The 21,149-nt window shown below is 44.9% G+C and overlaps 1 protein-coding gene across 2 annotated transcripts in view; it reads left to right on the forward strand.

Annotated features, from left to right (window-relative positions):
• The window catches only part of SYCE2 (synaptonemal complex central element protein 2), a 35,581-nt gene extending 14,733 nt beyond the window's left edge, over positions 1 to 20,848 (forward strand). For both annotated transcript variants that reach the window (XM_077261956.1, XM_077261955.1), the window contains exon 4: positions 20,455 to 20,848. In XM_077261956.1, coding sequence (XP_077118071.1) covers positions 20,455 to 20,655 — 201 coding nt within the window. In that variant the 3' untranslated portion in view covers positions 20,656 to 20,848. The remainder of the gene's footprint in view (positions 1 to 20,454) is intronic.
• The last annotated feature ends 301 nt before the right edge of the window (positions 20,849 to 21,149 follow it).

Genomic DNA, 21,149 nt, shown 5'->3' on the forward strand with positions numbered 1-21,149 from the left:
TCAGCCATGCCCGCCTGCCAGAGTGTCAGCCGTGCCCGCCTTCCTGCCAGTGTCAACCGTGCCCGCCTGCCTGAGTGTCAGCCGTTCCAGCCTGCTTTCTAGAGTGTCAGCCGTGCCCGCCTGTACATCACCCATGCCCGCCAGTACTTGCCAGTCTATACATCAGCTATCTACAGTACTCGCCTGCACCTATTGTTAGTGTCTGGTACCCCTGTGGGGTCAGCTGATTCTGCCAGACGCCATCCTTGTGTGGTACCTGGCAGCTGCCTTCCGCACAAGCCTAACCTTACCACTAGAGGCTCCAGTGAACACCAAGGTAGCTGCTTAGTCACACCGCTCTAGGGTAAGTCTGGTTTGTGGCACAGTGGGGCCACAATCCCCACTTGCGCCAATCAGTCTGGGCGCAGTGTTACACATTATTCTACTGTTCTGAGAGACCTGCGCAAATGTGGCCTTCATGGAAGAGTCATTGGAAGAAAACCTCTCCTGCGTCCTCACCATAAAATTCAGCGACAGAAGTATGCAAAAGAACATCTAATTAACCCCTTAATCCCATATGACGTACTATCCCGTCAAGGTGACCTGGGACTTAATTCCCAGTGACGGGATAGTACGTCATAGCCGATCGGCCACGCTCACGGGGGGAGCGCGGACGATTGCGGCCGGGTGTCAGCTGACTATCGCAGCTGACATCCGGCACTATGTGCCAGGAGCGGTCACGGACCGCCCCCGGCACACCGCGATCAAACATGATCGCTGTGTACCGGCGTTACAGGGAAGCATCGCGCAGGGAGGGGGCTCCCTGCGTGCTTCCCTGAGACGATCGGTACAAGGTGATGTACTCACCTTGTACCGAGCGTCTCCTCCCTGCAGGCCCCGGATCCAAAATGGCCGCGGGGCTGCATCCGGGTCCTGTAGGGAGTACTTCCGGGTCTGGAGCAGGCTGCAGAACAGCCTGCTCCGATGAAAGTAAGATCGCCGATCTGACAGAGTGCTGTGCAAACTGTCAGATCAGCGATCTGTGATGTCCCCCCACATGTGTAAAAAAAAAAAAAAATTCCTAAATAAAGAAAAAATATATATTATTCCCATAAATACATTTCTTTATCTAAAAAAACAAAAAAAAACAATAAAAGTACACATATTTAGTATCGCCGCGTCCGTAATGACCCAACCTATAAAACTGTCCCACTAGTTAACCCCTTCAGTGAACACCGTAAGAAAAAAAAAAAACGAGCCAAAAAACAACGCTTTATTATCATACTGCCGAACAAAAAGTGGAATAACACGCGATCAAAAAGACGGATATAAATAACCATGGTACCGCTGAAAACGTCATCTTGTCCCGCAAAAAACGAGCCACCATACAGCATCATAAGCAAAAAAATAAAAAAGTTATAGTCCTCAGAATAAAGCGATGCCAAAATAATTATTTTTTCTATAAAATAGCTTTTATCGTATAAAAGCGCCAAAACATAAAAAAATGATATAAATGAAGTATCGCTGTAATTGTACTGACCTGAAGAATAAAACTGCTTTATCAATTTTACCAAACGTGGAACGGTATAAACACCTCCCCCAAAAGAAATTCATGACTAGCTGGTTTTTGGTCATTCTGCCTCACAAAAATCGGAATAAAAAGTGATCAAAAACTGTCACGTGTCCGAAAATGTTACCAATAAAAACGTCAACTCGTCCCGCAAAAAACAAGACCTCTTATGACTCTGTGGACCAAAATATGGAAAAATAATAGCTCTCAAAATGTGGTAACGCAAAAAATATTTTTTGCAATAAAAAGCGCCTTTCAGTGTGTGATGGCTGCCAATCATAAAAATCCGCTAAAAAACCCGCTATAAAAGTAAATCAAACCCCCCTTCATCACCCCCTTAGTTAGCGAAAAATAAAAAAATTAAAAAAATGTATTTATTTCCATCTTCCCATTAGGGCTAGGGTTAGGCTTAGGGCTAGGGTTAGGGCTAGGGTTAGGGCTAGGATTAGGGCTAGGGTTAGGGTTAGAGCTAGGCTTAGGGCTAGGGTTAGGGTTAGGGCTAGGGTGGGAGCTAAAGTTAGGGTTGGGGCTAAAGTTAGGGTTAGGGTTGGGGCTAAAGTTAGGGTTAGGGTTTGGATTACATTTACGGTTGGGATTAGGGTTGGGATTAGAGTTAGGGGTGTGTCAGGGTTAGGGGTGTGGTTAGGGTTACAGTTGGGATTAGGGTTAGGGGTGTGTTTGGATTAGGGTTTCAGGTAGAATTGGGGAGTTTCCACTGTTTAGGCACATTAGGGGCTCTCCAAACGCGACATGGCGTCCGATCTCAATTCCAGCCAATTCTGCGTTGAAAAAGTAAAACAGTGCTCCTTCCCTGACGCGCTCTCCCGTGCGCCCAAACGGGTTTACCCCAACATATGGGGTATCAGCGTACTCGGGACAAATTGGACAACTTTTGGGGTCGAAGTTCTCTTGTTATCATTGGGAAAATTAAAATTTGGGGGGCTAAAAATCATTTTTGTGGGAAAAAAAGGATTTTTTATTTTCACGGCTCTGCGTTGTAAACTGTAGTGAAACACTTATGGGTTCAAAGTTCTCACAACACATCTAGATAAGTTCCTTGGGAGGTCTAGTTTCCAATATGGGGTCACTTGTGGGGGGTTTGTACTGTTTGGGTACATCAGGGGCTCTGCAAATGCAACGTGACGCCTGTAGACCAATCCATCTAAGTCTGCATTCCAAATGGTGCTCCTTCCCTTCCGAGCTCTGCCATACGTCCAAACAGTGGTTCCCCCCCACATATGGGGTATCAGCGTACTCAGGACAAATTGGACAACAACTTTTAGGGTCCAATTTATCCTGTTACCCTTGTGAAAATACAAAACTGGGGGCTAAAAAAATAATTTTTGTGAAAAAAAAAAGAATTTTTATTTTCACGGCTCTGCGTTATAAACTGTAGTGAAACACTTGGGGGTTCAAAGCTCTCAAAACACATCTAGATAAGTTCCTTAGGGGGTCTACTTTCCAAAATGGTGTCACTTGTGGGGGGTTTTAATGTTTAGGCACATCAGGGGCTCTCCAAATGCGACATGGTGTCCCATCTCAACTCCAGTCAATTTTGCATTGAAAAGTCAAACGGCACTCCTTCCCTTCCGAGCTCTGTCATGCACCCAAACAGTCGTTTACCCCCACATATGGGGTATCAGCGTATTCAGGACAAATTGCACAACAACTTTTAGGGTCCAATTTCTTCTCTTACCCTTGGGAAAATAAAAAATTGGGGGCGAAAAGATAATTTTTGTGAAAAAATATGATTTTTTATTTTTACGGCTCTGCATTATAAACTTCTGTGAAGCACTTGTTGGGTCAAAGTGCTCACCACACATCTAGATAAGTTCCTTAAGGGGTCTACTTTCCAAAATGGTGTCACTTGTGGGGGGTTTCAATGTATAGGCACATCAGGGGCTCTCCAAACGCAACATGGCGTCCCATCTTAATTCCAGTCAATTTTGCATTGAAAAGTAAAATGGCGCTCCTTCCCTTACGAGCTCTGCTATGCGCCCAAACAGTCGTTTACCCCCACATATGGGGTATCAGCGTATTCAGGACAAATTGCACAACAACTTTTAGGGTCCAATTTCTTCTCTTACCCTTGGGAAAATAAAAAATTGGGGGCGAAAACATCATTTGTGTGAAAAAATATGATTTTTTATTTTTACGGCTCTGCATTATAAACTTCTGTGAAGCACTTGGTGGGTCAAAGTGCTCACCACACATCTAGATAAGTTCCTTAGGGGTTCTACTTTCCAAAATGGTGTCACTTGTGGGGGGTTTCAATGTTTAGGCACATCAGGGGCTCTCCAAACGCAACATGGCGTCCCATCTCAATTCCAGTCAATTTTGCATTGAAAAGTAAAATGGCGCTCCTTCCCTTCCAAGCTCTGCCATGTGCCCAAACAGTGGTTTACCCCCACATATGTGGTATCAGCGTACTCAGGACAAATTGTACAACAACTTTTGGGGTCCATTTTCTCCTGTTACCCTTGGTAAAATAAAACAAATTGGAGCTGAAATAAATTTTGTGTGAAAAAAAGTTAAATGTTCATTTTTATTTAAACATTCCAAAAATTCCTGTGAAACACCTGAAGGGTTAATAAACTTCTTGAATGTGGTTTTGAGCACCTTGAGAGGTGCAGTTTTTAGAATGGTGTCACACTTGGGTATTTTCTATCATATAGACCCCTCAAAATGACTTCAAATGAGATGTGGTCCCTAAAAAAAAATGGTGTTGTAAAAATGAGAAATTTATGGTCAACTTTTAACCCTTATAACTCCCTAACAAAAAAAATGTTGGTTCCAAAATTGTGCTGATGTAAAGTAGACATGTGGGAAATGTTACTTATTAATTATTTTGCGTGACATATCTCTGTGATTTAAGGGCATAAAAATTCAAAGTTGGAAAATTGCGAAATTTTCAAAATTTTCACCAAATTTCCATTTTTTTTTCACAAATAAACGCAAGTTATATCGAATAAATTTTACCACTATCATGAAGTACAATATGTCACGAGAAAACAATGTCAGAATCGCCAAGATCCGTTGAAGCGTTTTAGAGTTATAGCCTCATAAAGGGACAGTGGTCAGAATTGTAAAAATTGGCCCGGTCATTAACGTGCAAACCACCCTCGGGGCTTAAGGGGTTAAGCCTGATGCATTTTGGCGACATGTCCTGTGGATGGATAAGGTTAAAACAGATTTCTTTGGCCACAATAATCAAAGGTCTGTATGGAGAAAAAAGGCCACAGCATTTCAGGAAAAGAACCATGGCTCCTGTCATAGAAAATATAAAAAATCCTTGAGGTCCCTCATGTCCCCTCTCCCTTTTTTCTTTCATCAATCGGGTATTGAGGAGACAATGGTAGATGCCTTTATGTAAAATGGCAGTGACAGAGATGTGAAACAGATGAATTAAAATGTGAGGATTCCGCTTTATGTCCAGATAACTGAAGAGGATGTGTATTGTCCACCAAGAGAGACAGGAAAGGTCTTATTAGGGTCTGAAATGGATCAAAGAACATCTGACACCCTTTACAACTAGCTATGGTAACCGCAGTACAGTGAGAGAGCAGACAGTGTGGCTCCGGGAGAAAATATGGAATATTGGATTTTCCATACATCCAATCCAATATTAATGAAACGTACATTGTTGGCACCAGGTCAATACAAAAATGCCCAGACTCATATTAATCAGTAAGCCAAGCGCCATCACCTAGCTACCTGTATACCACTCCATTACAATATACTACCAAAGGAGAAACATAGGAGTTTTATGGTAGAAAAACTTATGACAAATCTTTATTAATACAATCACACGTATATTGACAAACAATTTTAAAAAAAATATATATATATATGATGGTAAAGGACACCAATGAGCAACATACAGCACCATATAAAAATGAACGTCCAACGAAAAGGACCAAAAATATATGAGGTAAATAACCCTATCCAATAGTGTGTCCAAACATATCCCCACAAGACCTCTAGGGGGAGGACAACACAAGTTCTGTCCCAATGGTTAATGCATGATAATGTCCACAGTTCATAATAGCTCCGTCTCACATGCCACCGTGTAGGTACAAAGTTATAACATAGGTATTAGACAGAAAGAATAAGGGTTAACCTTACCGGTGCTGTAATGCGCAACTGGACGCACCCCAGGATAACTGGGCAAAATACCCATATTTTTCTCAGAATTATAACCCCCACCAAAAGTCCCCAAATCCATAGGGGCCATATAACCACCAGCAGATAAGCCATGTTTGGTCTCTAATCATAGCTAAAATCCCAATAGAAAAGATGACATCAGTCTAGACTTTCTGAGAGGAGTTATTAAATAAATTGTGATTTCCTAAAATTCTGAAGGGCTGAGTCCAGCCCACAACCGGGCCCTTGTGAGGTCATCCTAGAGGGGTGTGTGGGTGGGACTCAGGGTCTGATAAAAGATCAATCCCAATTATCAGCATTCGTGCAGAGAGCTACAAATGGTGTGTGTATGTATGCAGGGGCCCTGTTCATCGACAGCTAAATTGAAGCGTTCTCCTTCCGCTGAACTGCATTGTCTCTGTGATCGGTGTATTAAGTTCTCCTGTTAATCCTTTTTATTTTCTGTAACTGTTTATTCTGTATTGTTTTGTCCCCCTTGTAAAATCTTTGTATATTGCTTATAATCACTGCCTCCCTTTGGATTAAACATAAAATGTAATAGTTCTATTCCTTTTGATCTGTAAACTACGCCTTGAAGTGATAGTTACCGTTAACATGACCGAAACAGATTAGTGGTAGCGGAAAGTAGTCTGGGGTTATCTGAGAGTTGGCTGTGACCATATCCGAGTGTGTACACATATTCCATATGTTGGAATCTGGAGGTGTAGATGTCGTATGCTCACAGTTAATGTTCCAATTGCCAGACTAGTGGTGTGAACAGCCTGCGGCCTTCTCCGTTGATCGTCTGCCAATCATGTAATTGTCCAGATGATAGGGGCAGCAGAGAGCTGGGCGCTCCAAATGTTACGGATCTGCAACATAGGACTAAGGTAGAAGGGGGAAAACGGACCCTGCACTATGACTTGCGAATAGCCCCACCAATGATCCTAGGTTAATCTCAAATGAAGACCTATAGATAAGGGGAAGGGGTACCCTAAAAGAACTAAGGGCTGGGTACAAAAATGGGTCACCTCCTAGTGGAAAACACAGCGAAGGCTGCAGAAACCAATAGAAAACAGAAACTAAGGCTAGCAGAACCAGAGGTACCAGTACTGCATAAATAAAACACACAGAACACTAAGCAAAGCACCAAGCTAGAGCTCAAGCAGATAAACACTGTTGTCCAGCAAGGACTGGAAGGCAGGTGCTGGTTAATAAAGAGTGAAACAAACACCTGACCCAAGACAAACCCAGAACCAGAGGAAAAAGACCAGCAGCCAGAACACCACAAGAAAATGTCGGACAGTAACAAACTAAACAGATTCTAACACCAAAGATCACAGCGGGTGGTACTCATGACCTTCCTGGCCTGTGATATCAGTGATTTGTGGGATTAAGAAAGTCCTGACAAATATTGTATCCCTGACAAGTCCCAACAGGAGTTTGTTCTGCCAGAAAGGCCTTGGTCCCTGCTAGACTGCTAGGGGTCTGATTTTTTTCTACTTGGAGCTTTTGAAGCTGGACTATCTGCTGTGCCAGGTGTCCTGTCTCAGCTTCACAATTTGAAGGAGGTTTATATTCTCCGACCAAATATGATACAATTGATTGGCATGGAATAATATCCCCCATATTCTTTTCAAAACTAAATTTAATTTTGCGCTGATTGCAGATTTTAGGGAAATATACCTGTTGGTCTAGAACTGGAGTATTAGATAACTTTAGCTGTTAGCTGAACTTATAAGTGAGATAGCCATCCACTTACTGTACAGCTGAGGCAGCCATCAACTGACCGCACAGCTGAGGCAGCCATCAACTGACCGCACAGCTGAGACAGCCATCAACTGACAGTACAGCTGAGACAGCCATCAGCTGACTACAGCTGAGACAGCCATCAACTGACTGTACAGCTGAGACAGCCATCAGCTGACTGTACAGCTGAGACAGCCATCAACTGACTGTACAGCTGAGACAGCCATCAGCTGACCTTACAAGTGAGACAACCACCAATTGACCTTACTGGTGATACAGTCATCACTTGACCTTACAGGTGAGACAGCCATCAACTGATCGTACAGGTGAGTTAGCCACTAATTGACTGTTCATTTGAGACAGCCATCAACTGACCATACATGTAAGATAGTCACCAGCTGGTCATAAACTTGAGACTGCCATCAACTGACCGTACAGGTGAAATAGCCATCAACTGACCATACAGGTAAGGGTTGTTTCACATTGCGTTTAGGCACTTATTCAGAATAATCCCCAAAATGGGATTCAGACGTATGTGTCGATGTGGCCTTAGAATATAATGGTGCTGACAGAGCGAACGTGTCCTCTGATGTGCATCATTTTTGGGCGTATACGCCTACTGGAGACGGACACTCAGACCCAGTCTACTACGTCTGAGTGTCCGCCTCCATTAGGCGCACATTCCCAAAAATTATGCACGACAGAATGCAAGTTTGCTCTGTCGTCAACATTATAGTCTATGCACCATCGACGAATACTGTATACCCAAATTGCATTTTGCAGGGGGGCTAGATGCAAGCCCTGAAGGGGCCAAGGAACAGGTCCCTGAACATAATGTAAAAGCAGCTTAAGATAGCTATCAACTGGCCGTATAAATTGCTAGTCATAAACTGATCGTACAGGTAAGCTAGTTAACAACTGATCGTACAAGGGATATAGCTACCAACTGACTGTACTGGTGAGATAGTCATAAACTGACCAAATAACATAGCCATCAACTGACCATACGAATGAGATAGCAATTAACTGACCGCACAGTGAGACAGCCACCTGTTAATCGTAAATGTGAGATACTGCTGCTGTACAGGTGAGATAGGTGCCTGCTGACTGTACAGATGAGATCCTGGTGACCGAACAGGTGAGGTAGCCACTTGCTGACCGTACAAGTGAGAGAGCCATCAACTGACAATACAAGAAAGCTAGCCATCAACTGGCTGTACAGGTGAGACAACCATCAACTGATTATACAGGTGAGATGGCCGCCAGCTAACCGTACATGTGAGTTAGCCACCAGCTGACTGTGCATCTGACATAGGCACCTGCTGACTGTACAGGTGAGATAGCTGCCTGATAACTGTATAGTTTATATAGCTGCCTGCTGACCGTACAGGTGATATCCTGCTGACCATACAGGTGAGATCCTGCTGACTGTACAGATGAGATAGCCACCTGCTGATAATACAGATTAGGCATGTGCCTGGTGACCTTACTGGAGGCGAACACTTACTTGACCCACTGGAGGCGAACACTCCCAAAAGTGATGCATGACAGAGCTCATGTTTGCTCTGTTGCGCCATTATAAGTCTATGGCCCCATCGGCAAATATGCCCGAATTCCATTTTGCAGAGGGACTGGACACAAGCGGGTGCCTGAGCGCATTGTGAAAGCACCTTAAGATAGCTATCAACTGGCCGTATAAATGACAGTCATCAACTGACCTTTCAGGTGAGACAGTCATCAACTGACCGTACAGGTGAGCTAGCCACCACCTGACCGTACAAGTGAGATAGCTGCCCACTGACCACACATGAGATAGCTGCCTGTGACTGTACAGGTGAGACAGCTGCCAGCTCATCGTACAGGTGTTAATAGTCGCCTGCTGAACATACAGATGAGAGCCACCAGCTGACCCTATAGGTGATATAGTCGCCTCCTGACTATACACATGTGATAGTCGCCTGCTGACCGTACAGATGAGATAGCCGCCAGCTGATCGTATGGGTGATACAGCCGCCTCCTGACTGTGCTCATGTGATAGTTGCCTGCTGACCATATAGGTGATATAGCCACCTTCTGACCATACACATGTAATAGTTGCCGGCTGACCGTATAGGTGATATAGCCTCCTCCTGACCATACACATGTAATAGTCGCCTGCTGACCGTATAGGTGATATAGCCACCTCCTGACCATACACATGTAATAGTCGCCTGCTGACCGTATAGGTGAGATAGCCGCCTTCTGACCATACACATGTAATAGTCGCCTGCTGACTGTATAGGTGATATAGCCACCTCCTGACCATACACATGTAATAGTCGCCAGGTGACCATATAGGTGATATAGCCACCTCCTGACCATACACATGTAATAGTAGCCTGCTGACCGTATAGGTGATATAGCCACCTCCTGACCATACACATGTAATAGTCGCCTGCTGACCATATAGGTGATATAGCCACCTCCTGACCATACACATGTAATAGTAGCCTGCTGACCATATAGGTGATATAGCCGCCTCCTGACCATACACATGTAATAGTAGCCTGCTGACCGTATAGGTGATATAGCCACCTCCTGACCATACACATGTAATAGTCGCCTGCTGACCGTATAGGTGATATAGCCACCTCCTGACCATACACATGTAATAGTCGCCTGCTGACCATATAGGTGAGATAGCCGCCTCCTGACCATACACATGTAATAGTCGCCTGCTGACCATATAGGTGAGATAGCCTCCTTCTGACCATACACATGTAATAGTCGCCTGCTGACCATATAGGTGATATGGCCACCTTCTGACCATACACATGTAATAGTAGCCTGCTGACCGTATAGGTGAGATAGCCTCCTTCTGACCATACACATGTAATAGTCGCCTGCTGACCATATAGGTGATATGGCCACCTTCTGACCATACACATGTAATAGTAGCCTGCTGACCATATAGGTGATATAGCCGCCTCCTGACCATACACATGTAATAGTAGCCTGCTGACCATATAGGTGATATAGCCGCCTCCTGACCATACACATGTAATAGTCGCCTGCTGACCGTATAGGTGAGATAGCCGCCTTCTGACCATACACATGTAATAGTCGCCTGCTGACTGTATAGGTGATATAGCCACCTCCTGACCATACACATGTAATAGTCGCCAGGTGACCATATAGGTGATATAGCCACCTCCTGACCATACACATGTAATAGTCGCCTGCTGACCATATAGGTGATATAGCCACCTCCTGACCATACACATGTAATAGTAGCCTGCTGACCATATAGGTGATATAGCCGCCTCCTGACCATACACATGTAATAGTAGCCTGCTGACCGTATAGGTGATATAGCCACCTCCTGACCATACACATGTAATAGTCGCCTGCTGACCGTATAGGTGATATAGCCACCTCCTGACCATACACATGTAATAGTCGCCTGCTGACCATATAGGTGAGATAGCCGCCTCCTGACCATACACATGTAATAGTCGCCTGCTGACCATATAGGTGAGATAGCCTCCTTCTGACCATACACATGTAATAGTCGCCTGCTGACCATATAGGTGATATGGCCACCTTCTGACCATATACATGTAATAGTAGCCTGCTGACCATATAGGTGATATAGCCGCCTCCTGACCATACACATGTAATAGTAGCCTGCTGACCATATAGGTGATATAGCCACCTCCTGACCATACACATGTAATAGTCGCCTGCTGACCGTATAGGTGATATAGCCACCTCCTGACCATACACATGTAATAGTCGCCTGCTGACCATATAGGTGAGATAGCCGCCTCCTGACCATACACATGTAATAGTCGCCTGCTGACCATATAGGTGAGATAGCCGCCTTCTGACTATACATATGTAATAGTCGCCTGCTGACTGTATAGGTGATATAGCCGCCTCCTGACCATACACATGTAATAGTCGCCGGCTGACCATGTAGGTGATATAGCCACCTAACCATACACATGTAATAGTCGCCTGCTGACCATATAGGTGATATAGCCACCTCCTGACCATAAAAATGTAATAGTCGCCGGCTGACCATATAGGTGATATAGCCACCTCCTGACCATACACATGTAATAGTCGCCTGCTGATCGTATAGGTGATATAGCCACCTCCTGACCATACACATGTAATAGTCGCCTGCTGACCATATAGGTGAGATAGCCGCCTTCTGACCATACACATGTAATAATCGCCAGGTGACCGTATAGGTGATATAGCCGCCTCCTGACCATACACATGTAATAATCGCCAGGTGACCGTATAGGTGATATAGCCACCTCCTGACCATACACATGTAATAGTCGCCGGCTGACTGTATAGGTGAGATAGCCTTTGGCTGACCGTAAAGGTGAGATGGCCTTCGGTTAATCAAATAGATGAGATAGCTGTGTGCCAACCATAAATGCATTTTTCTGCCTTAGGGCTCATTTCCACTTGAGAGAAAAAAAAAACGGTCTGATTACGGACTGAAAAATGGAGGTAAATCATGCGATTGTCATGCGAGTGTCATGCGATTTTTTTATCGCAACATCCGTATGACATCCGTATTGCTGTCCGATTTTGACGCACCGGTGTCCTTTGAAAAGCCGGCAAATCAGTGCTGTGTACAGTAAAATCACACTGACAGATTAGAATAGAAAAGATAGGATATATATACATATATATATGTCAGTGAGACACCTATATATATATATATATATATATATATATATATACGGTATATATATATTTATATTTAATGCAGCGCTAGATAGCAGAGAAGCCGGTAATTCAATTGCCAGCTTTTGCTATCTCCTTCACAAACCCGACAGGATGTTAGACATGGTTTACATACAGTAATCCATTTCATATCCCTTATTTTATTACATATTCCTCACTACTAATGTTAGAAGTGTCTTTGTGTAAAATTTGGTGGCTCTAGCTGTTAAAATAAAGGGTTAAATCATGAAAAAAAATTGGCGTTGGCTCCCGCGCAATTTTCTCCACCAGAGTGGTAAAGCCAGTGACTGAGGGCAGATATTAATAGCCTAGAGAGGGACCATGGTTATTGGACCCCCCTGGCTAAAAACATCTGCCCCCAGCTACCCCAGATATTCTGGCACTTGGCCACTCTCTTCCCACTCCCCTGTAGCGGTGGGATATGGGGTAATAAAAGGTTAATGTCACCTTGCTATTGTAAGGTGACATTAAACCTGGTTAATAATGGAGAGGTGTTAATAAGACATTATTATCCATTATTAATCCAATACTAGTAAATGGTTAATAAAACACACACACATTAGGAAAAAAGTATTTTAATTAAATAAAGACTCAGGGTGTTGTAATACAGTTATGGCCAAAAGTATTGACACCCCTGCAATTCTGTCAGATAATACTCAGTTTCTTCCTGAAAATGATTGCAAACACAAATTCTTTGGTATTATTATCTTCATTTAATTTGTCATAAATGAAAAAACACAAAAAGAATTGTCCTAAAGCCAAATTGGATATAATTCCACACCAAACATAAAAAAGGGGGTGGACAAAAGTATTGGCACTGTTCGAAAAATCATGTGATGCTTCTCTAATTTGTGTAATTAAGAGCACCTGTAACTTACCTGTGGCACCTAACAGGTGTTGGCAATAACTAAATCACACTTGCAGCCAGTTGACATGGATTAAAGTTGACTCAACCTCTGTCCTGTGTCCTTGTGTGTACCACATTGAGCATGGAGAAAAGAAAGAAGACCAAAGAACTGTCTGAGGACTTGAGAAACCAAATTGTGAGGAAGCATGAGCAATCTCAAGGCTACAAGTCCATCTCCAAAGACCTGAAAGTTCCTGTGTCTACCGTGCGCAGTGTCATCAAGAAGTGTAAAGCCCATGGCACTGTGGCTAACCTCCCTAGATGTGGACGGAAAAGAAAAATTGACAAGAGATTTCAACGCAAGATTGTGCGGATGTTGGATAAAGAACCTCGACTAACATCCAAACAAGTTCAAGCTGCCCTGCAGTCCGAGGGTACAACAGTGTCAACCCGTACTATCCGTCGGCATCTGAATGAAAAGGGAATGTATGGTAGGAGACCCGGGAAGACCCCACTTCTTACCCCGAGACATAAAAAAGCCAGGCTGGAGTTTGCCAAAACTTACCTGAAAAAGCCTAAAACGTTTTGGAAGAATGTTCTCTGGTCAGATGAGACAAAAGTAGAGCTTTTTGGGCAAAGGCATCAACATAGAGTTTACAGAAGAAAAAAAGAGGCATTCAAAGAAAAGAACACAGTCCCTACAGTCAAACATGGCGGAGGTTCCCTGATGTTTTGGGGTTGCTTTGCTGCCTCTAGCACTGGACTGCTTGACCGTGTGCATGGCATTATGAAGTCTGAAGACTACCAACAAATTTTGCAGCATAATGTAGGGCCCAGTGTGAGAAAGCTGGGTCTCCCTCAGAGGTCATGGGACTTCCAGCAGGACAATGACCCAAAACACACTTCAAAAAGCACTAGAAAATGGTTTGAGAGAAAGCACTGGAGACTTCTAAGGTGGCCAGCAATGAGTCCAGACCTGAATCCCATAGAAAACCTGTAAGAGATCTAAAAATGGCAGTTTGGAGAAGGCACCCTTCAAATATCAGGGACCTGGAGCAGTTTGCCAAAGAAGAATGGTCTAAAAATCCAGCATTGATCTATTTGCTATGTAAGACTTTTTTGGTTATGCACCAGTTCAGACTAGATTGCTGTTCAGTCAGTTTACTTATATTTACTATGTACTATTTTTTCTGACTTGAACGCCCCGCCCTTCACCATGCTGTGATTTTAATTACATCCAAACACAGTTGGTTCTGACCTTCCTATAAATGTAGGGTTTACCATGTTATTAGCCATAGGTAAGTGTTCACACTAGGCAGTCAGGTCAGGTACCCATCCGATTTGAGATTACCTTGACGTTTGGTGGATGGGCTCACATTTTTTGGCCAAATCTTGTGCTAAGCATCTCATGTGTTTTTTCATAGATTTCACAAAAGCCATTAAGCTATTCACATTTCATGTATCGCACATTTCCTTGCTTTAGTACAGTTGAGTGCAGCCATTGATCTATTTGCTATAAAATTCCAGCAGAGCATTGTAAGAAACTCATTGATGGTTACCGGAAGCGGTTGGTCGCAGTTATTTTGGCTAAAGGTTGTGCAACCAAGTATTAGGCTGAGGGTGCCAATACTTTTTTTTGGCCCATTTCTGGAGTTTTGTGTGAAAATGATCTATGTTTTGCTTTTTGCTTCATTTTTTTTTGTGTTTTTTCATTTAAGACAAATTAAATGAAGATAATAATACCAAAGAATTTGTGTTCGCAATCATTTTCAGGAAGAAACTGAGTATTATCTGACAGAATTGCAGGGGTGTCAATACTTTTGGCCACAACTGTAGTTTATTATACTCTTAATCCAATTGAAGACCCTTGTCACCTGAAACAAAGTTAAAATAAAAAATCAACAATATCCCATACCTCTCCGGCGTTAGTCAAGTCCCATGCTGTAAATCCATCTGAAGGGGTTAAATAATTTTACAGCCAGGAGCCTGCTAATGCAGCTGTGCTCCTGCCTGTAAAAGCTGGGGAATGAATGGGAAGCAGGGGAACGTAGCTACCTTGACTTGCGGTGCTGCGCCCCCTGCTGGCATAAACTCATATGAACTCTAGCGTGAGAAAATATTCAGAAAAATTCCCACGCTAGAGTTCATATGAGGTTATGCCAGCAGGGGGCGCAGCACGGCAAGTCTAGGTAGATACATTCTCATGCTTCCCATTCATTCCCCAGCTTTTACAGGCAGGAGCACAGCTGCATTAGCAGAGCTCCTGCTTGTAAAATTATTTAACCCCTTCAGATGTATTTACAGCGTGGGACAAGACTGAACGACGGAAGGTATGGGATATTGTTGATTTTTTTATTTTAACTTTGTTTCAGGTGACAAGGGTCTTCAATTGGATTAACAGTATAATAAACTATTACAACACCCTGTGTCTTTATTTCATTAAAATACTTTTTTCCTAGTGTGTGTGTGTGTTTTATTAACCATTTACTAGTATTGGATTAATAATGGATAGGTGTCTTATTGACACCTCTCCATTATTAACCAGGCTTAATGTCACCTTACAATAGCAAGGTGACATTAACCCTTCTTTACGCCATATCCCACGGCTACAGGGGAGTGGGAAGAGAGGAGCTAAGTGCCAGAACAGGTGCATCTTACAGATGCGCCTTTTCTGGGGTGGCTGGGGGCAGATGTTTTTAGCCAGGGGAGTCCTATAACCATGGTCCCTCTCTAGGCTATTAATATCTGCCCTCAGTCTCTGGCTTTATCACTCTGGCGGAGAAAATTGCGCGGGAGCCCACGCCAATTTTTTCCGTGATTTAACCCTTTATTTTAACAGCTAGAGCCACGAAATTTTACACGAAGAAACTTCTTACATTAGTAGTCAAGAATATGTAATAAAATAAGGGATATGAAATGGTTTACTGTATGTAAACCATGTCTCATATCCTGTCGGGTTTGGGAAGGAGATAGCAAAAGCCGGCAATTGAATTACTGGCTTTTCTGCTATCTAGTGCTATATGAAATATAAATATAAATATATAGGTGTCTCACTGACATATATATATGTATATATACCTATTCTATGTGTATATATCTATTCTATTCTAACCGGTCAGTGTGATTTTACTGTACACCGCGCTGAATTACCGGCTTTTCAAAGGACACCAGTGCGTCAAAAGGACACCAGTGCGAGTGCTGTCCGATTTTTTTTCTCGCACCCATTGACTTACATTGGCGAGTCTCGTCCGAGAATTGCAGCAATACGCAGCATGCTGCGATTTTTTTCTCAGTCCGATTTCAGCTGAGAAAAAAATCGCAGATGAGATGTCATCCATTGAATAACATTGGTCCGAGTGCAATCCGAATTTTAATCGGATTGCACTAGTCTGTTTTTCTCGCAAGTGAAAATGAGCCCTTAGACACAGTGGCATAATTTGCTTCCAGACACTTTTGACAGATCTTCTGAAACAGACGATTGAGATGTAGAACTTTGGGACAGTCAGGCAACACATTATATTTGCAGGGGGTCGTGACATTGTATGCGGTGTCGGCGAATTATCCACTGATAATTTGCCAGATTCCCCGGTTGTAGCCGTAGACAGATTTAATCCCGATTATGATTAAAACGGATTTCATCATATTATTATTTATTTATATAGCACCATTAATTCCATGGTGCTGTACATGTGAAAAGGGGTTACATACAGGGTTATAGATATAGTTAACAGTAACCAAATTTACAATGACAGACTGGTACAGAGGGGAGAGGACCCTGTCTTTGTGGACTTACATTCTTCGGGATAATGGGGAAGAGACAGGAGGTCGGTGTACTGCAGCACTGGTGGTGGTGAGGCGGCAGCTCTGGTGGTGGTGAGACGGCAGCTCGGGTGGTTGGTGAGGCAGCAGCTCTGGCGGTGGCGACACGGCAGCTCGGGTGGTTGGTGGGGCGGCATCGGCTTAGGCGGTTGGGGCGGCAGCTCGGGTGGTTGGTGAGACGGCAGCTCAGGTGGTTGGTGAGGTGGTAGAATGGTTATTGCAGGCTGTAGGATTTCCTGAAGAGATGGGTTTTCAGGTTCAGTCTGAAGTATCCGAGGGTGGTGGATAATAGGAAGTGTTGAGGCGTGGAATTCCAGAGGATGGGGGATATTCGGGAGAAATCTTGGAGGCGGTTGTGTGAAGAACTAATAAGTATGGAGGAGAGTAGGAGGTCTTGGCACTGGCGTAGCTAGAGCTTTTGCCGCCCGGGGCTGTTCCCGAGTTTGGCGCCCCCCCCCCATTGCTGTCACTCAACGCAGGGTGCCGCCCCCTCAGCGCTGTTTACCCATGAAATTCGGCGCCTGCGCTGTGTATCGCTGTTTGGTGCAGGCGCAGAGAGCTCTGGCCATCTGACGTCACAGCCAGGCTTGCAGACTGTGCCTGTGCGGCCACCCACCTTGGTAATCCCAGCCCCGCAGTGTGTTATGCATTATGCAGAGTGCGGGGCTGGGATTCACAAGCCGGGCGGCCGCACAGGCGCAGTGTCCAGCATTGCCCCAGTGTGTTCAGCAATCTGCCCCAGTGTCCAGCATTGCCCCCAGTGTGTCCAGCAATCTGCCCCAGTGTCCAGCATTGCCCCCAGTTTGTCCAGCAATCTGCCCCAGTGTCCAGCATTGCCCCCAGTGTGTCCAGCAATCTGCCCCAGTGTCCAGCATTGCCCCCAGTTTGTCCAGCAATCTGCCCCAGTGTCCAGCATTGCCCCCAGTGTGTCAAGCAATCTGCCCCAGTGTCCAGCATTGCCCCCAGGGTGTCAGACATAAAGAAAAAAAAAAAAAAGTAAAATCCTCACCTCTCCCGTTCCCAGCGCAGGTCCGGTGCACTCAGCGTCTCTCCGGCTCTGCAACGCTCAGGACAGAGAGGCTGAGCGTGCAGTGATGATGTCATCGCACCCTCTGCCCTGAGATGTCGCAGAGTCAGAGGGCGCCGAAGACACTGCAGCTGCCGCAGGAACCAGGAGAGGTGAGTATTAGAACGGGGGGCCCAATGCTAGCGCTGGTATCGGGGGGGGGGGGCCCTGGTCGTGGTCGGCGCCGCCCGAAGATTTAAAGGGCCCGCGTCTCTCTTTTTTTTCTTCCTCCTCCTCTCTGGGTCGGACCCGCCCCCGGCATTGTGCCGCCCCCGGCATTGTGCCGCCCGGGGCGGACCGCCCCCCCTTCCTACGCCACTGGGTCTTGGGAGGATCGAAGATTTCGTGAGGGAAGATAGTGGGAAATTAGTTCAGAGATATAGGGAGGGGACAGGTTGTGGATGGCTTTGTAGATCAGTGTTAGTAGTTTGAACTGGATTCGTTGGGGAATTGGGAGCCAATGGAGGGATTTGCAGAGGGGTGAAGCAGGGGAGTAGCGAGGAGAGAGGTGGATTAGCCAAGCAGCAGAGTTGAGGACAGGCTGGAGTGGTGCAAGGGAGTTAGTGGGGAGGCTACAGAGGAGGGTGTTGCAGTAATCAAGGCGGGAGATGATGAGAGCATGCACAAGAGTTTTAGTAGATTGTTGGCTGAGGAAGGGACAGATTCTGGCAATATTTTTGAGTTGGAGGCGACAGGAGGTGGCAAGAGTTTGAACGTGCGGTTTGAAGGACAGGGCAGAATCGAGAGTTACCCCGAGGCAGCGGATTTCAGGTGTGGGAGAGAGCGTAATGTCGTTTACCATAATAGATAGATCAGGTAGGGGGGATACGCAAGATGGGGGAAAGATGACGAGTTCGGTTTTGTCTACATTGAGTTTTAGGAAGCGAGAGTTGAAGAAGGAGTATATGGCTGACAAACACTCCGGGATTCTGGACAGAAGAGAGGCGACATCTGAGCCAGAGAGGTAGATCTGAATGTCATCCGTATATAGGTGGTACTGGAAGCCATGGGACTTTATGAGTTGTCCTAGGCCAAGGGTATAGATGGAAAAAAGTAGAGGCCCTAGGATAGAACCTTGAGGGACTCCAACAGAGAGGGGGCGAGGTGAGGAGTTAGTGTGGGAGTGGGAAACGCTAAATGTGCGGTCGGAAAGGTATGAGGCAATCCAGGACAGGGCAAGGCCTTTGATGCCGAGGGAAGAAAGAATCTGTAGCAGTAGGCAGTGGTCGACTGTGTCGAAAGCAGAGGACAGGTCGAGAAGGAGGATGGAGAACTGTCTGTTAGCTTTGGCTGTGACTAAGTCATTAGTAATTTTGGTCAGAGCAGTTTCGGTGGAGTGGTGGGGGCGGAAGCCAGATTGGAGGTTGTCAAGCAGAGAGTTAGATGAGAGATGGGAGGAAAGTTGACCATGGACATGCTGCTCAAGGGGTTAGGAAGCAAACGGGAGCAGTGATATGGGGCGATAGCTGGGCATAGCAGTTGGGTCAAGGTTAGCTTTTTTGAGGATGGTTGTGATGGTTTGAAGGCAGAGGGGAAGGTACCAGAAGATAGCAATAGGTTGAAGAGATGGGTTAGGGCTCGAATGAGCGTGTTAGGGAGGTTGGGGAGCAGGTGGGAAGGGATGGGGTCAAGTGCACAAGTGGTGATGTGTGATTTGGAAAAGAGGCGAGTAAGCTCTCCTTCAGTGATGTTGGAGAGGGAGGTTATTAGGGAAGGGCAGAGGTCTGGTATATGGAGTGGTTGGGGTGGTGGAACAGTAAAGGTTTGCCTTGTTTGGTCGATCTTGTTTTTGAAGTAGGTGGCAAAGTCCTCAGAAGAGATGAGGGGAGTTGGAGGTGGCAGTGGTGGGCGGAGGAGAGAGTTAAATGTGCTGAACAGTTGTTTTGGGTTGTGGGATAGTGAAGATACAAGGTTAGTGAAATAGGTCTGTTTATCAGAAGTGAGGGCTAGTTTGAAGGCAAGTGTAGCTTGTTTGAAAGCAGTGAAGTCGTCTGGCAGGCGTGTTTTTTTCCAACGCCGCTCCGCGACCCTGGATGCTTATCATATAAATGTGTTTTGTTTTTTTTCTTGTAATGAAATGATAAAATCCTCCCTGCATCCTGGGATAATAAGGCAACGCTGTACTGTTGGCATCATGGCTGTAGTTGCTTTTCCTCTCCCTCCTCTACATATTTACGTAATCAGTTGTGAGCACATTATTGTAACTGCATTAAGTCCCCGGAGGATGCAGCTAGCAGGAGCAATTAGTGAGAAAAGGAATACAGAACATCCTCTGATTTTACCGCCAGCTGTTACAAAATTAGAAAGCTTTATAGTCCAAGACACGATTGGCATTGTATTTCCTGTATGGTAATTTTCTAATTTGAGCAGAACGGAAAAAAAAAAGTCACCACAGGTCACTGGCTAAAAAGCAAATCCTATCCTTGTATCTGAATGAAATGTGGTTATTATAAGGTTGACGCAATTAGTGGTGCGCACATTTCACGTGAGGTTCCGGACAGTCCGTCAAGTGATCACTTTTTGTCTTCCCAGGTGGCAGAATTATCTCAGCGTCTTGAGGACAGGATGTACCAGGTGTACGAACAGAACAACACGCAACTCCAGGTACAGCTGAAAGAGCTGACGGAGATCATCGAAAGGATCGGGCAGCTGCAGGCTGAGCTCAAACAAGTCTGCGAGACGGTGGTCACCGTCTACAAAGACCTGGGCCTGGGCTTACAGCACCACGGCTGAGTGTGCAGACTGAAGGGACCCCGTATCCAGTAGGTTACATTATCCCTGCCATCAATCTCTCACAGCAGCTTATGTTTTGCAGTTGTGAGGGTTTTTATCTGAGAACGAACACATTTTATGTCTCGTATTACTCATTGTTCTAAGTTAGAAATACCGTATGCAACATTTCTGAATAAATGACAGCAATTCTCAGGCAAACATTTCATCATGCCAGTGCATTCATATGGTTGTAAAGGTGCAAAGCCTAGGGCTCAATTCACACAGCTGTTTTAGCAACAACAAAAAAAGTGTGCTGTATCTGATTTGTATCCATTTATTTTGGTCCATGTGTTCATTATTAGTAGTGATGACCAAATAGTGAAATATTTGGATTTGGAAAATCGGCACAAATAATTTGTAATATCAGTTTATTTGTACCGAATAATGAATGCAATGCAAGTCAATGGGAAAGCCGAATATTTTTATGCTGGACCCAACAAACAGGTCCGGGGTCT

Source organism: Ranitomeya variabilis, chromosome 5 (genome assembly GCF_051348905.1).
Source record: "Ranitomeya variabilis isolate aRanVar5 chromosome 5, aRanVar5.hap1, whole genome shotgun sequence".
Lineage (NCBI taxonomy): Eukaryota > Metazoa > Chordata > Amphibia > Anura > Dendrobatidae > Ranitomeya > Ranitomeya variabilis.